Raw genomic sequence first — 16,015 nt, 5'->3', positions numbered from 1 at the left:
TTTATTGACAGGTGTCCGCAATTAAAATATCTATTGTGATTGGATTGTGATCAGATCTTCCTGATCACCACCGGAGGTAGTCAGGCACACCTGTTGTCTGGATATCTTCCAAGTGTAGACGGATGTGGACAGAGAAACCATTTAAATCATCAATATCCCTCTAAAATCATTGACACGTGGCGCCATCGTCTTATGGCATCAATATGTGTCTTTAAATAAAGAAAATACATATTATTTTGAAAGAATATCTGTCGAATAATTTGCATACAGGGAGGAACCAGTAAATCTTGGTCACAATGCGGAAACAGTGGACGGATAAGAGACACATTTTAATACAATGTGTAGATGCAACGGCAAAAATGTGGATCTATCAGAATGTGGACAACGGCCTCGATTCAATCCGTATCGCTGAAGTTTAGCGTTATAGGGTGATTGAAAATTAAAGGTAATTTCCGATTGAGCCTGCACATGGATTTACCGTGAATGCAGTCTCCGCAAACACAGGAACATTGCTTTTATATTTCAATTACGCTGAAGTGCAGGTCTTCAGTGCTACGGATTGAATAGAGCCCGAGAGAGTTAGCACCAGGTATAAACAGGGCCAACTAGAACACAAATCAACCACAAGCCATCATACCATTTCATATGAGCACTATTAACATACTGTAGTTATGAATATAACATCTATATTCTATATCAAATCATATTGCAATGACAATCAGGGACTGTTACTGTAGAAAGAGGTGAATTTACAGGTGCTTTGCTCTGACTGCCTTCCTACACCCAGAACTTCTAGACCAGGGACCACAGTGAGTTTGAGATTTGCACAGACATACAGTATTTACATGAAGGAAGGGAGAGACATTCCATTGCTTTTGGCTGTTAGAAATAGTGTACAATACTGTAATGTAGTCCAAAAGAGTATTATACTGATACAAAATATTTAAAATGGGATTTGCATTTTTCATGGAATTGTAGTATTGTAGTATTGTGCTTGATGTTGGAATCATTGTTTAGACCAAAGACTGTGAGTTGGATTCAATCCATATCGCGGAAGAACAGCATCAAAAGGTAAACTTAATTTCCGTTTACCATGAATGCAGTCTCCGCGACCGCGGGAACATTGCCTTTAATTGTCTATCGCACAATAAAGTGGATCTTCAGAGCTACGGATTTAATAGTCCTTAGTTCGTTTATTAGATGACAATGGGAGAATCTCAATTGCATTGTGCTCGCGTCCTCTCTCCTTCTCAAAACCCATTGAATGAGAAAGCCAGAGGTCCCGCCCGTCTGACCTTCTCCAATTGGTTTTGAGGAGGCCAGGCGAGAGGACGTGAGGAATATCTAATTGAGATTCTCCCTATGGTTGAAACCAAAGACATAACTAAACCGGAGCAAATTTTCACCTTGTTTTCTCTCCTAGTTTGATATTAAGGAAAACACAGGGTGTGAACATTTTGTACCAAAGTCTATTAGAATATAGATATTTAAAACTCTGTGTATCGGTACTAAAGATATCGCAATATACATTATACTAATAAAATAATTTAACCCAATCTGTATGTTTCAAAAGTTTATTCACAAGACTGTTGTGCCAATAACCATTAATGTTTTAAAACCTATGTAGTTATTTGACTTCATATGGAACAAACAGATGCATTTACCACTCAGTTAATGAGACTATGCAAGTTCTAGGCAAAACTCCTTTTATTTTCCCAAAGTTCCCAGGTTTTCCAGAAATCCTGGTTGGAGGATTCTGCATTCCCTGCTTATTCCCTTCTGGTTTTGGGAACTTCTGGGAAAGTTGAGTAACCATTATTCATCCATCATTGTAATCCTTCATTTCTCTTCTCCGGTGTTTGAAAAACAGCCGGTGAATTTGTGTAGTGGGTTTAGCCATTCCTACCTGTGGTGATGGTAATATAATACAACAAGAAAGGTGGACAACATTGGACCGTTCAGTAGTTTTTAATGCAGATGCTGGTGAAACACAAAACCTGCTGGGTGGAACATACAGTACAGTCCTACGGTACAGTAGAGTGCAGGTCAGGATTAGGGTCGCAAAATTGTGGTAGCTCTCCCCAATTTCCCAGAAATCCTGTTTGGAGGGTTTCCAGATTCTCTGCGTATTCCCTACTGATTCCAGGAATCCTGTTTGGAGGGTTTCCAGATTCCCTGCGTATTCCCTACTGATTCCAGGAATCCTGTTTGGAAGGTTTCCAGATTCCCTGAGTATTCCCTACTGATTCCAGGAATCCTGTTTGAAGGGTTTCCAGATTCCCTGCGTATTCCCTACTGATTCCAGGAATCCTGTTTGGAAGGTTTCCAGATTCCCTGCATATTCCCTACTGATTCCAGGAATCCTGTTTGGAAGGTTTCCAGATTCCCTGCGTATTCCCTACTGATTCCAGGAATCCTGTTTGGAAGGTTTCCAGATTCCCTGCGTATTCCCTACTGATTCCAGGAATCTGCCAACTGTCATTTCAGGAAAACTTGAACATTTTTGAAAAATTACCAGAATTCATAACCCTTATCCTGATCTAAAAAAACATGTTATTTTCCTGTGTTGCTTTTATTGACAACTGAACTCATAGTATATTTCAATAGCAGCTGTGCTTTCCAATCAGGAGCTGAGGACAACAAACGGCATTCAACACGTACCCTAAAACATACACATCTGTCCCAAAACGCATGATGGGAGTACATTTTAAAAACAAGCCACCATTAGACAATGTGTACTCTGACATTAAGACAGCAATACACTGTAGGTAGGTATGATCTTCAGGCTCCACTTACAGTACAATAACACACATCAAAACAATGCCTTCATAGTATTACACCAACAAAAGGCAAACAATGATTTTAAAAAAGCAAGCATATAGGACTTGGTTGTGGATGAGGTGGAATGCAATGCACTTGTAAAGGTTTGTCAGTTAAGGTTATTATCCACTCGGGATAAGAAAAGGACGTTAAGTAGTGTGTTTTCATTTCAAAAGGAAACTTAACCACAAAGCTTCTAAAAAGATTGATCTAAAACATCATTAGTATGATGGCTTATCATCATACATGTAGAGGACTCGGCAGGCATGCAGATGGTTGACTGTACATCACTGTAAAGACACCTTCTAGGGCTATATCTCAATACTCTGAGGAGGCTTCCTCTCCCCCTAATAGGGCTGTATCTCACAACTCTGAAGAGGCTTCCTCAACCAACTAGGGATATATCTCAATACTATTCATGCTTGCTCTCATTGTTTCCCTTCACTGATGATTTGTAAAATCTATGGAGACGCACCCTGGCCTAGACAGATGACCATGCCCTCTTGTGCCATATCAAAGACAGTGGTTTTCTCAATTCTATGCTGGTAATACATTTCTTTACAGTGTAAAATGACACACTAGTCACAACTGATGCCAGAATATGGCAGTCCTATGCTGCTGCGCTTCAAAATATGTTGGAATCCTTAGCTGTCCCAAATGGCATCCTACTCCCTATATAGTGCACTAATTTGGACCAGAGACTTATGGGACACGTACCATGTTATACCCCACTGAATAAAACCCAAAATCCTTCAGAAGCTCTCCTAATCGAGCGGATGTCCCTTTTTCATTAGATGAAGCTGTTCATATTGCCATTTGCCCATACATACTGCAAATAACTTTGCTTAAGAATAATGCAGTGTTCTTAGTATTGACATCTACATAGAGAAAAGTAACTGAGGCAGGAATCCTTGCTTGGAGGTTAGGCGTCTATAAAGCGGGCAGATGTTAAGGTAAGGAACAGGATAGAGTTTAGGGGGGGGGCATCTGCCGGCTGTATATACACCCTCTAAAGGTTACTGGTTAAAGCTGGAAACCTCAACGGTAAAACAACCATGTCCATAATGCTTTCCAGTTACTGCAAACAACACTGTTATTTCCATCTCTGACATCATCGCACTGCACGATAGAAGAACACAATACGTACTGCATTTCATAACCATGCTGCACGATAGAAGAACACAATATGTACTGCATTTCATAACCATGCTGCACGATAGAACACAATACGTACTGCATTTCATAACCATGCTGCACGATAGTAGAGCACAATATGTACTGCATTTCATAACCATGCTGCACGATAGAACACAATATGTACTGCATTTCATAACCATGCTGCACGATAGTAGAGCACAATATGTACTGCATTTCATAACCATGCTGCACGATAGTAGAGCACAATATGTACTGCATTTCATAACCATGCTGCACGATAGAAGAACACAATATGTACTGCATTTCATAACCATGCTGCACGATAGAACACACAATGCTGTACTGCATTTCATAACCATGCTGCACGATAGAAGAACACAATACGTACTGCATTTCATAACCATGCTGCACGATAGAAGAGCACAATACGTACTGCATTTCATAACCATGCTGCACGATAGAAGAACACAATACGTACTGCATTTCATAACCATGCTGCACGATAGAACACAATACGTACTGCATTTCATAACCATGCTGCACGATAGAAGAACACAATACGTACTGCATTTCATAACCATGCTGCACGATAGAAGAACACAATACGTACTGCATTTCATAACCATGCTGCACGATAGACACATGTACTGCATTTCATAACCATGCTGCACGATAGAACACAATACGTACTGCATTTCATAACCATGCTGCACGATAGAACACAATACGTACTGCATTTCATAACCATGCTGCACGATAGAACAGCACAATACGTACTGCATTTCATAACCATGCTGCACGATAGAACAACACAATACGTACTGCATTTCATAACCATGCTGCACGATAGAAGAACACAATATGTACTGCATTTCATAACCATGCTGCACGACGCTCCTCAGCTCAGCAACAACAATCCGTTAGCAGCGTTTCCCCCTACTGCGGATTCCATCTTTAGGTATTGGTTAAAGGGCTGTGGAGACAGGTTAAACCAGAACATTTCAAGTACAGTACTACCGTATACAAAGGACAACAAAAAAATGAGGTATGACTCGTCCCAATGGAATCCGATTCCATTCTGGGGTTCCTGTAAGGTCCATGCAACATGCATGGTACTGTAGGTAGGATGCAGCCAGTGTAACAGAATGGACTGTATTCAACAGCACAAAAGGGAAGGAGGACATATCCTCCGTGTGTTTAGGACACTAAATACAAAATATAGATTTCAAATCTATTCTCATTCTTTTGTGATGGGAAAAAGGGGGGAAATGCATCACTAAATAGGAAATGTACAGGAAATATTTGTTTTGGAAGTAGAGTTTGGCAAAATTGACCTCTCTAGATCTAGTCTTAAAGGTGCGGCCCAGAGTGCTTAAAGGTGTGGTCTGTAAGTTGGATTTCCGGTTCGAGGACTAAGAGGCAGGGTGTTTGCTAGTGTACCCACATGAAGAAAAAAAACAAACCAAGAAGAACAGGAACTACATCATGTCCAATAATGTAACATGTGTTTTTGGGGGTGGGTTCATGACTATTGTTTTTGGTACTCTTTCTTGTTACAATAGAGGGAAAAATAACTTACAAATTGCAACTTTAACATCAGGGCTAAGGTCAATTCCATTTCAATCGCTTCAACTCAAGAAAATTGCACATCAACCTCTATGAGAAATTCATATTCAATCTTTTTCCAGGGTTGAATGAATGAAATTAGAACAGACACTCAACCTTTTTGTAAGACTACACTAGTGGCCACCATACCTGGTCCAAGAGAGCAACAGTACCAGGGGTGCAGGCTTTTTGCTCCAGCACTAACACACCATTATTACACAAATGAACCAAGACCTCAAATCAGCTGTGTTTAGTGCTGTGACAAACAAGCTGCACACTTCCTTCCCTCATATCATCCAATATCATCTCCCTTTAAGCTCAGATACAGTTTGCTCCAAGCCAAGGCCAGGTGACCACTCTTTTAAAGAGGCTGCACAGAAGTTGAATGGCTAATTGTTTATCTACATTTTTGCTTGAGTGTTGCCTGTATGGTTGATATAAAATATTTATTTACTCATGAAACACAATCCTCATTTTTTGTCTAGAAAGATATGGTCTGGGGAGGTGTGCCCCATGCTCTCAAATAAGGAATTTTCAAATCCATTTACATCAATCTGTCCCTTTCAGTTAAAAAGCCCCCTGAGGTGAAAAGTTCCATATAGCCTCTTTAAAACTAAACCATTCACATAGCTAATTCATTGTGTTTTTTGGTCCCGCTGAATGCTGGTCCCAGATCTGAGTATCACCTGGTGCCAGGAGTTGGTTATGCAGCACAAACAGATCTCGGACCAGGGCTAAGGGAAGGTATAGTATGAGTGTATCAGTGGTCCTTGAGGGACTTGATGGCCTTGGCCAGGTTGCTGTAGAACTCCACCATGCTGGATGGGAAGAAAGAGTCGACCACGGAGCGAGGCAGGAAGCCCCCCAGGTCCGTCTGGAAGAAACTGAACAGCTGGGTTTTGTTTGGCTCCCTGGGGGGGAAGGGAAAAAAGAAAGAAAGAAGGTTGAATTTACACTATACTGTATGAACAATATTAGACAGTGCTTCTTCAGCTACATAGCTATCAAGACAGGTGGTCATGTGAGATAATGTTGTTGAGAGAGAATGCTCAAACCAAACCTGTTGCTGTGCACATTATAGATACCTCAATTAGTCTACCTGAGTGCACTGAAGTTTAGCTCTCTACCGCCCTCCTGTGACGGACCATTGTCTCTACAAAAATGTCCTTGGGTCTGACAGAACTCAACACATTGTTCAGAATGTTGCAGATGGGTTTGTAAACTAAAGCATGTGTACTGTATGTAAAGTCGCTGTCTGATGAAAATCGTAACTCCATTTTTGCTCATTTATATTTTTGAATGAAATGTACTCTGAACATTGTACGGTTCTACGACCAATAAAATGTATTCAGAATAGCTTTAGAAGTTTAATAACAGTTTATTAACGGGAAAATATGGACATTTTTTCAAATTCCTGAAAAGTTTGTTTTGGAGATGAGGTTATCAGACAATAACAATATTATGAAACAGGTGTCTCAGCGCGTGACTCACCCAGAGATGGGGACACAGATGCAGCCACAGGGGTGGTTGAAGCCCCTCACATACCCTGACTGGGGAGGGCAGCTGGGGTGGTTCACGTGGGTGGCTAACAGACAGAACACAGGGAGAGAACATATAAGGATACAAATATGTGTAGATATAATTAAGTCTATTTTCATTCAATCAATCACATAAAGTTACTTAGTATACTGATAGTGAAGGTAAAATGCAAATCTCATCTTGGGCACACCATAGCAAAGCGTTTTGCAACGGTATACATAACCAAGCCTTTCTTATTGGACAAGAACATGTAGGCTAGGCCTAATACATCACAGTTGGAGCGTTTTCTTCCTTTTCGTGCCTACTGAACACAACCCACATTTTGACATGGATGATTAGGCCTCAGTCTGGGGCAGTGGATAAGACAGTTGTCTGTTCCAGAGATCCCCACCCAGCCAGCCTCTCTGAGGGTTAGGGCTGATAATTAGGCCTCAGTCTGGGGCAGTGGATAAGACAGTTGTCTGTTCCAGAGATCCCCACCCAGCCAGCCTCTCTGAGGAGTAGGGCTGATGATTAGGCCTCAGTCTGGGGCAGTGGATAAGACAGTTGTCTGTTCCAGAGATCCCCACCCAGCCAGCCTCTCTGATGAGTAGGGCTGATGATTAGGCCTCAGTCCGGGGCAGTGGATAAGACAGTTGTCTGTTCCAGAGATCCCCACCCAGCCAGCCTCTCTGAGGAGTAGGGCTGATGATTAGGCCTCAGTCTGGGGCAGTGGATAAGACAGTTGTCTGTTCCAGAGATCCCCACCCAGCCAGCCTCTCTGAGGGTTAGGGCTGATGATTAGGCCTCAGTCTGGGGCAGTGGATAAGACAGTTGTCTGTTCCAGAGATCCCCACCCAGCCAGCCTCTCTGAGGAGTAGGGCTGATGATTAGGCCTCAGTCTGGGGCAGTGGATAAGACAGTTGTCTGTTCCAGAGATCCCCACCCAGCCAGCCTCTCTGAGGAGTAGGGCTGATGATTAGGCTACATCATCCACACACTAGCACTGCATTAGTGACCAGTGACGATAGTTCCTCTTGTACTGCCGTTGGCGTGGTATGTCTGTGCATCCCAGTGCTTGATTTGTACATCATTGATTATGTTTTTTGTTGTTGTTAGTATACCTATTTATTCCTTTATATTTCTTAATGTCTGTGCTGTTATGTCCTCTGTAAATGCCTCAACGTTGAATAAAAATAGCCTAAAATTTACTAAAATAAATAATAATAAACAGGTCTGCGCGGTCTTCCAAGGAGAGTCCTAGGACAGATAAAGAACAAAAAGAGCTACACTCCAATAGAAAGGTGAATTGAGTCAGTAGAGAAATTTAGTTAAACAATACATTGATAGAGAAATGTTCCAAAATGTTATTTTATCATAAAGCTCTAGATCTACCGTCCGCTCTAGATCTACCGTCCGCTCTAGATCTACCGTCCGCTCTAGATCTACCGTCCGCTCTAGAACTACCGTCCGCTCTAGAACTACCGCTACCGTCTAGCTCTAAACTACCGTCCGCTTGCTCTAGAACTACCGTCCACTCTAGATCTACCGTCCGCTCTAAATCTACTGTTCTACAGCTACCTATCCGCTCTAGAACTACTACCGTCCTCTCTAGAACTACTGTCTACTGATCTACCGTCTCTCTAGATCTACCGTCCTCTCTAGATCTACCGTCCGCTCTAGATCTACTGTCCTAGCTACCTAGAACTAGAACTACCGTCCGCTCTAGAACTACTGTTCCCGTGCTCTACCGTCCGCTCTAGAACTACCTACCGTCCTAGAACTACTGCTAGAACTACTACCGTCCGCTCTAGAACTACCGTCCGCTCTAGAACTACCGTCCGCTCTAGAACTACCGTCCGCTCTAGAACTACCATCCGCTCTAGAACTACCGTCCGCTCTAGATCTACAGCTACCGTTCGCTCTAAAACTACCGCTTGCTCTAGAGCGACCATTCACTCTAGATCTACCGTCCGGTCTAAATCTACTGTTCTACAGCTACCTATCGCTCTATAACTACCGTTCGCTCTAGAACTACTGTTCTACTGCTACCGTTCGCTCTAAACCTACCTATCGCTCTATAACTACCGTTCGCTCTAGAACTACTGTTCTACTGCTACCTATCGCTCTATAACTACCGTTCGCTCTAGAACTACTGTTCTACTGCTACCGTTCGCTCTAAAACTACTGTTCGCTCTATAACTACTGTTCTACTGCTACCTATCGCTCTATAACTACCGTTCGCTCTAGAACTACTGTTCTACTGCTACCTATCGCTCTATAACTACTGTTCGCTCTAGAACTACTGTTCTACTGCTACCGTTCGCTCTAAAACTACTGTTCGCTCTATAACTACTGTTCTACTGCTACCGTTCGCTCTAAAACTACTGTTCGCTCTATAACTACTGTTCTACTGCTACCGGTCGCTCTAAAACTACTGTTCGCTCTAGAACTACTGTTCTACTGCTACCGTTCGCTCTATAACTACCGTTCGCTCTAGAACTACTGTTCTACTGCTACCGTATAAACTACTATTAGAACTACTGAACTACCGTTCGCTCTAGATCTACTATACTACTGCTACCCTTCGTTCTAGAACTACTGTTCTACTGCTACCGTTCGCTCTAGAACTACCGTTCGCTCTAGATCTACTATTCTACTGCTAACCTTCGCTCTAGAACTACCCTTCGCTCTAGAACTACTGTTCTACTGCTACCGTTCGCTCTAGAACTACCCTTCGCTCTAGAACTACTGTTCTACTGCTACCGTTCGCTCTAGATCTACTGTTTGTTCTAGATCTACTGTTCTAGATCTATTGTTCACTAAAGATCTATTGTTTCTTGTTGTTAGAACTCCTATTTATCATAAAGCGAAGAGAGAGAGAAAAGACGAAAGAAGGAAGAGAGATATATTGAGGCGTTACGCACCATTGGATGTAATGGTGCCATCTTCGTATTGCTTCACTAGAATAACGTCGACAAAGTCTCTGGGAGCTATGATGCCCATGGCTGCTGATGGAGTGACTGTTCTGCAGACAGTGACGTTCTGTGTGAGGGGGGAGAGACTAGGCAGGTAAACACTGGGCCTCGCTCAGCAGGCATTGTGGAATGTTCATATAGAAATATACAAAGTAGAATTAAACAAACACCTTTGATAAGCAGAATAAGGCATCACGTCAGTTCTATCCATGACATTTCTATCTGCAACGTTCCACAAGATAAACGCTGGGCCTCGTTCAACAGGACACAACAAAAGTACCCCTCTGATCTGCAGAATAAGGTATGGCATCAGTTCTATCCATAGCATTTATCTATGTTTTCCTACTGAGCATGTCCCTGTACTTGTTTGTCCAAAAGCAAATAAATATTAACATGACTAATGGAATAGAGAACAAAGGGTAGGAGTGCTGCATTGGTGTTGTGGGTGTGGCGATCGCTGGCAGGTGCCCTTTAGGAAACCTGTATCAAACCCATGAACAAACTGGATGACACACTTTGGTTGCTTGGATAACTTATTTAACCGTCACGTAACCAGGAAGTCCCATAGAGATCAGGTAAAACTCACTTCCATAAAATCCTAAGGCTTATCAACAAAGTTGGGGGAGTAGACAGAACTATACAGCAAGAATGGATGACAGAGTATTTATTCAGCTGTGATTTGTTTGTGGGTGTGTGAGTGAGTGAGGAATAATAAAGAATCAATGGAATCAAATGATCAGTGACAACTCTCTAAAGCAAACTCAGAACATAGATGATGACGATGGGGACAAAACAACAGAATTGTGACTGACTGTGACTACAGTCTGGTCCATTGGTTTGAAACTCAGCCTACCTCAGTGACTTGCTCTATCAGCTCAAACTTCTTGACATTGTTGTCCCATTTCACCCGCAGTCCATTTGGCACAGGCTTCAGACACTCCCATACCTTCTCTGGGCTTCCCTTCACCACCGACTCCCCCTTATATCTGTCAGACACAACACATGTAGAGAGACAGAGCACCACTAACCCGAACTCTTACAATACAGTGCATTCAGAAAGTATTCAGACCTAAAATTGATTAAATAAAAATATGGTCTCACCAATCTACACACAATACCCCATAATGACAAAGCAAAAACAGGTTTAGAATTTTTTGTTTTTGCAAGTGTATAAAATAAATGAAAATACCTTATTTACATAACTATTCAGACCCTTTGCTATGAGACTCGAAATTGAGCTCAGGTGCATCCTGTTTCCACTGATCATCCTTGAGATGTTTCTACAACTTGATTGGAGTCCACCTGTGGTAAATTCAATTTTATTTATTTATTTTATTTTATTTCACCTTTTATTTAACCAGGTAGACAAGTTGAGAACAAGTTCTCATTTACAATTGCGACCTGGCCATGATAAAGCAAAGCAGTTCGACACATACAACAACACAGAGTTACACATGGAATAAACAAACATACAGTCAATAATACAGTAGAAAAATGATTGATTGGACATGACGTGGAAAGGCACACACCTGTACATATAATTTGACAGTTCATGTTTGAGCAAAAACCAAGCCATGAGGTGGAAGGAATTGTCCGTAGAGCTCTGAGACAGGAATGTGTCGAGGCACAGATCTGGGGAAGGTTAAAAAAACATTTCTGCAGCATTGAAGGTCCCCAAGAACACAGTGACCCCCCCCCCGCATTCTTAAATGGATGAAGTTTGGAACCACCAAGACTCTTCCTAGAGCTGGCCGCCCGGCCAAACTGAGCAATCGAGGGAGAAGGGCCTTGGTCAGGGAGGTGCCCAAAAACCCGATGGTCACAAGATGGGATAACCTTCTAGAAGGACAACCATCTCTGCAGCACCACCAATCAGGCCTTCATGATAGAGTGGCCAGAATTAAGCCAGTCCTCAGAAAAAGGCACATGACAGCCCGCTTGGAGTTTGCCAAAAGGTACCTAAAGGACTCTCAGACCACGAGAAACAAGATTTTCTGGTCTGATGAAACCAAGATTAAACTCTTTGGACTGAATGCCAAGTGTTACATCTGGTGGAAACCAGGCAGAGCTCATCACCTGGCCAATACCATCCCTATGGTGAAGCATGGTGGTGGCAGCATCATGCAGTGGTGATGTTTTTCAGCAGCAGGGACTGGGAGACTAGTGAGGATTGAGAGTAAAATTAACGGAATAAAGTACAGAGAACCCCAAAGTACAGAGATCATTGCTCAGGGCAGTTCTGACTTGTGGACAACTACAAATACCTGGTGTCTGGTTAGACTGTAAACTCTCCTTCCAGACTCACATTAAGCATCTCCAATCCAAAATTAGATTGAGAATCGGCTTCCTATTTCACAACAAAGCATCCTTCACTCATGCTGCCAAACATACCCTCGTAAACTGACCATCCTACCGATCCTCGACGATGTCATTTTCAAAATAGCCTCCAACACTCTACTCAACAAATTGGATGCAGCCTATCACAGTGCCATTCGTTTTGTCACCAAAGCCCTATATACCACCCACCACTGCGACCTGTACGCTCTCGTTGGCTGGCCCTTGCTTCATACTCGTTGCCAAACCCACTGGCTCCAGGTCATCTACAAGTCTTTGCTAGGTAAAGCCCCGCCTTCTCTTAGCTCACTGGTCACCATAGCAGCACCCACCCGTAGCAAGCGCTCCAGCAGGTATATTTCACTGGTCACCCCCAAAGCCAATTCTTCCTTGGCCGCCTTTCCTTCCAATTCTCTGCTGCCAATGACTGGAAGGAACTGCAAAAATCACTGAAGCTGGAGACTCATCTCCCTAACTAGCTTTAAGCACCAGCTGTCAGAGCAGCGCACAGATCACTGCACCTGTACATAGCCCATCTGTAAATAGCCCATCCAACTAACTCATTCCCATACGGAATTTATTTATCTTGCTCCTTTGCACCCCAGTATCTCTACTTGCACATTCATCTACCATTCCAGTGTTTAATTGCTATATTGTAATTACTTCATCACCATGGCCTATTTATTTCCTTACCTCTCTTATCCTACCTCATTTGCACATGCTTGTATATAGACTTTTTCTACTGTATTATTGACTGTATGTTTGTTTATTCTATGTGTAACTCTGTGTTGTTGTATGTGTCGAACTGCTTTGCTTTATCTTGGCCAGGTCGCAGTTGCAAATGAGAACTTGTTCTCAACTTGCCTACCTGGTTAAATAAAGGTGAAATATATATATATATATATATTTTAAATCCTTGATGAAAACCTGCCCCATAGCGCTCAGGACCTCAGACTGGGGCAAAGGTTCACCTTCCAACAGGACAACGACCCTAAACACACAGCCAAGACAATGTAAGAGTGTATTCGAGACAAGTCTCTGAATGACCTTGAGTAGCTATGCCAGAGCCCAGACTTGAACCCGATCTAAACATCTCTGGAGAGACCTGAAAATAGCTGTTCAGCAACACTACCCATCCAACCCGACAGAGCTTGAGAGGATCTGTAGAGAAGAATGGGAGAAACTCCCCAAATACAGGTCTGCTAAGCTGGTAGCGTCATACCCAAGAAGACTCATGGCTGTAATCGCTGCCAAAGGTGCTTCAACAAAGTACTGAGTAAAGGGTCTGAATACTTATGTAAATGTGATATCATTTTTTAAATATTTTGAATACATTTGCAAGAATTTAAAATCCTGTTTTTGCTTTGTCATTATGGGGGATTGTGTGTTGACTGATGAGGAAAAAACTAAATTAAATCCATTTTTGAATAAGGCTAACGTAACAAAGTAGAACAAGTGAACGGGTCTGAATACTTTCTGAATGCACTGTACCTGTCAGACACAACACATGTAGAGATATACAGAACACTAACCCTAATATACGTCAAACATAGCATGTAGCCGATGTGAAATGGCTAGCTAGTTAGCGGTGGTGCGCGCTAGTGGCGTTTCAATCGGTGACGTCACTTGCTCTGAAACCTTGAAGTAGTGGTTACCCTTGCTCTGCAAGTGCAGCGGCTTTTGTGGAGCGATGGGTAACGATGCTTCGAGGGTGACTGTTGACGTGTGCAGAGCGTCCCAGGTTCGCGAGGGGACGGACGTAAAGTCTATACTGTTACATAGAGATAGACAGAACACTAACCCTAATACACATCAAACATAACATGTAGAGATAGGTCTTCCTGGGGGACGGTTTCTGAGAGACCGATTAACCCCTTAACTAAAAAGTGTTGTCAATGGAGATTTTCCATTAAGAATGCTTTTTAATCCAGGACTAGGCTTAATCTGGGTCTAGGAAGCCAGCCTGTTATTGGTGCTTTCTTAATTAACAGTCTAACGTGGCTTCATCTCCATGTTCTCTCCCTCATCTGCACTGAACTGAAAACAGCAACAGTGAAAGCAAGATGGTGGATATTTCTTTCTCAGTTTTTTCATATCAATGCAGCTGAAGGAAACTGGTCGAGGAGGGGAAAGTAGCCCTCTTTAGACCGTTATGATAAACAGTTGAAGATGACCTCAGTAAAAACTTCAATCCAACAGTTTCAGTAATTGATGCTGTCAGTTCAGTTGGACAGCTAGTTCCTGTCAAGATTACCGCTGTTAAGCAGTAACGTTAAATACTCTCCGGAGATAAGATAGTGAAAAGGACATTTAGCTTGTCTAACTTGCTTCTGTACAACATTTAGAAATCAATGATTTGGCCTAGATAAGGAGAACAGCTCATACTTACACATTCCCAGGGAACTCAGTCGATGGCCGCCAGGACACGATGACGTCATTCTACAAATGGACCGACATCCATTTATCAGAAACAAAACATTGGTTGCTGTTGTCAACCCACTGACTGCATTTACCTAGCTACTGTCTACGTTATATACAATGACACAGCAAAATGGAGCTGTTAACACGGTGCACGGAAAGGCACGTCACCTGTAATTATAAAATATTAATATTGCTACCTAGAACATTACGCACCGATTTCTTGCAGACTTTCCACCCAGACTCGTCCTTGGTGTAGCTCAAAAGACAGTCCCCAACTGCATTCGCTGTGTTCTGGTAATCCATGCTGGTTGAGTCCGCCTGGCAGATGTGATGATGGAGGACTTGCAACCTGTTCAATAGCTAGCCAGCTGTCAGGCTAACTGACTAGTTAGATAGTTAACATTAGCCGTGATTCCAAATGGATGGATTTAGACTGACACACAAGATAACTAGCTGAAGTTATCGTAGAGTATGAAGCGTAAAATATGAACTATGAATATGAGACCGTAAGACAATTTACAATAGCTACCTAACGTTAGTTAGCTAGTGCAAATATTGAATGAAAGACTTGCATTATCGTTAGCCGCGAGGTTCCTGAAGTCAGTAAGACTCAGACTTGCTTAAAATAAAATATTGATTGCCATAAACATCTAACACGAACTTGTAGTAAAAAGTAAGCTTATTTAGCCAGCAGGCTAGCTAGCCGTGTTCCCATCAACTGATGAAAAAAAAAATCATGTGATAAAAGTACGCTTTCTGATTCGTTGGAAAAGCTTGGAACAGTGTTCAAGTGAATGCTGGGAATTGTAGTTTGAAAAGGATAGTTACGTGTCCACCAGATCATGCCCCAGATAGAAGGGTGAAAACAATTGGTACTTTCAATGTTCTTACTGCAACGATAATCAGTTATCGAAACACATACGTTAATATGTCACGTTTTTTTTCTCCACCCACAGAGCAGACTCAGACCACTTTTAGTCTAGAAGTTATGACATGGCATTCCTTTTGTAAATTATAAACCCAGGGTCATTACAGTACTTTATACATATCCCAAGGTGTTATAAACTCAGCAAAAAAAGAAACGTCCTCTCACTGTCAACTGTGTTTATTTTCAGAAAACTTAACATGTGTAAATATTTGTATAGACATAACAAGATTCAACAACTGAGACATAAACTGAA

The 16,015-nt window shown here is 42.1% G+C and overlaps 2 protein-coding genes across 4 annotated transcripts in view; one reads left to right on the top strand and one right to left on the bottom strand.

The window, feature by feature from the left end:
* il16 (interleukin 16) overlaps positions 1 to 1,556 on the top strand; it is a 53,862-nt gene extending 52,306 nt beyond the window's left edge. For all 3 annotated transcript variants that reach the window (XM_042319000.1, XM_042318999.1, XM_042318998.1), the window contains exon 28: positions 1 to 1,556. This exon is cut by the window's left edge and continues 472 nt beyond it. The gene's annotated coding sequence lies outside the window, so the exon portion shown is untranslated.
* Positions 1,557 to 4,622: 3,066 nt separating this feature from the next.
* Positions 4,623 to 15,574, bottom strand: stard5 (StAR-related lipid transfer (START) domain containing 5). The gene is made up of 6 exons (XM_024408952.2): positions 15,048 to 15,574; positions 14,803 to 14,852; positions 10,933 to 11,065; positions 10,029 to 10,146; positions 7,075 to 7,168; positions 4,623 to 6,494 (listed from the first exon to the last, which is right to left on the bottom strand). Exons 1-6 carry the CDS (start codon positions 15,135 to 15,137, stop codon positions 6,344 to 6,346), a joined length of 636 nt encoding a protein of 211 aa, XP_024264720.2. The 5' UTR covers positions 15,138 to 15,574; the 3' UTR covers positions 4,623 to 6,343.
* Between the last annotated feature and the right edge of the window lie 441 nt (positions 15,575 to 16,015).

Source organism: Oncorhynchus tshawytscha, unplaced genomic scaffold, assembly GCF_018296145.1.
Source record: "Oncorhynchus tshawytscha isolate Ot180627B unplaced genomic scaffold, Otsh_v2.0 Un_scaffold_7041_pilon_pilon, whole genome shotgun sequence".
NCBI classification, from domain to species: domain Eukaryota; kingdom Metazoa; phylum Chordata; class Actinopteri; order Salmoniformes; family Salmonidae; genus Oncorhynchus; species Oncorhynchus tshawytscha.
The sequence above is the reverse complement of the archived record's forward strand: the minus strand, read 5'-3'. Positions and strand labels throughout refer to the sequence as shown.

Coding starts and splice junctions, on each gene's coding strand:
- stard5 (XM_024408952.2), bottom strand. CDS start 15,137: ATGGATTACCAGAACACAGCGAATGCAGTTGGGGACTGTCTTTTGAGC. Junction 10,147..10,932: donor TGATAGAGCAAGTCACTGAG/GTAGGCTGAGTT, acceptor CCCCTCACACAG/AACGTCACTGTCTGCAGAAC. Junction 6,495..7,074: donor ATCTGTGTCCCCATCTCTGG/GTGAGTCACGCG, acceptor CTTCCCCCCCAG/GGAGCCAAACAAAACCCAGC.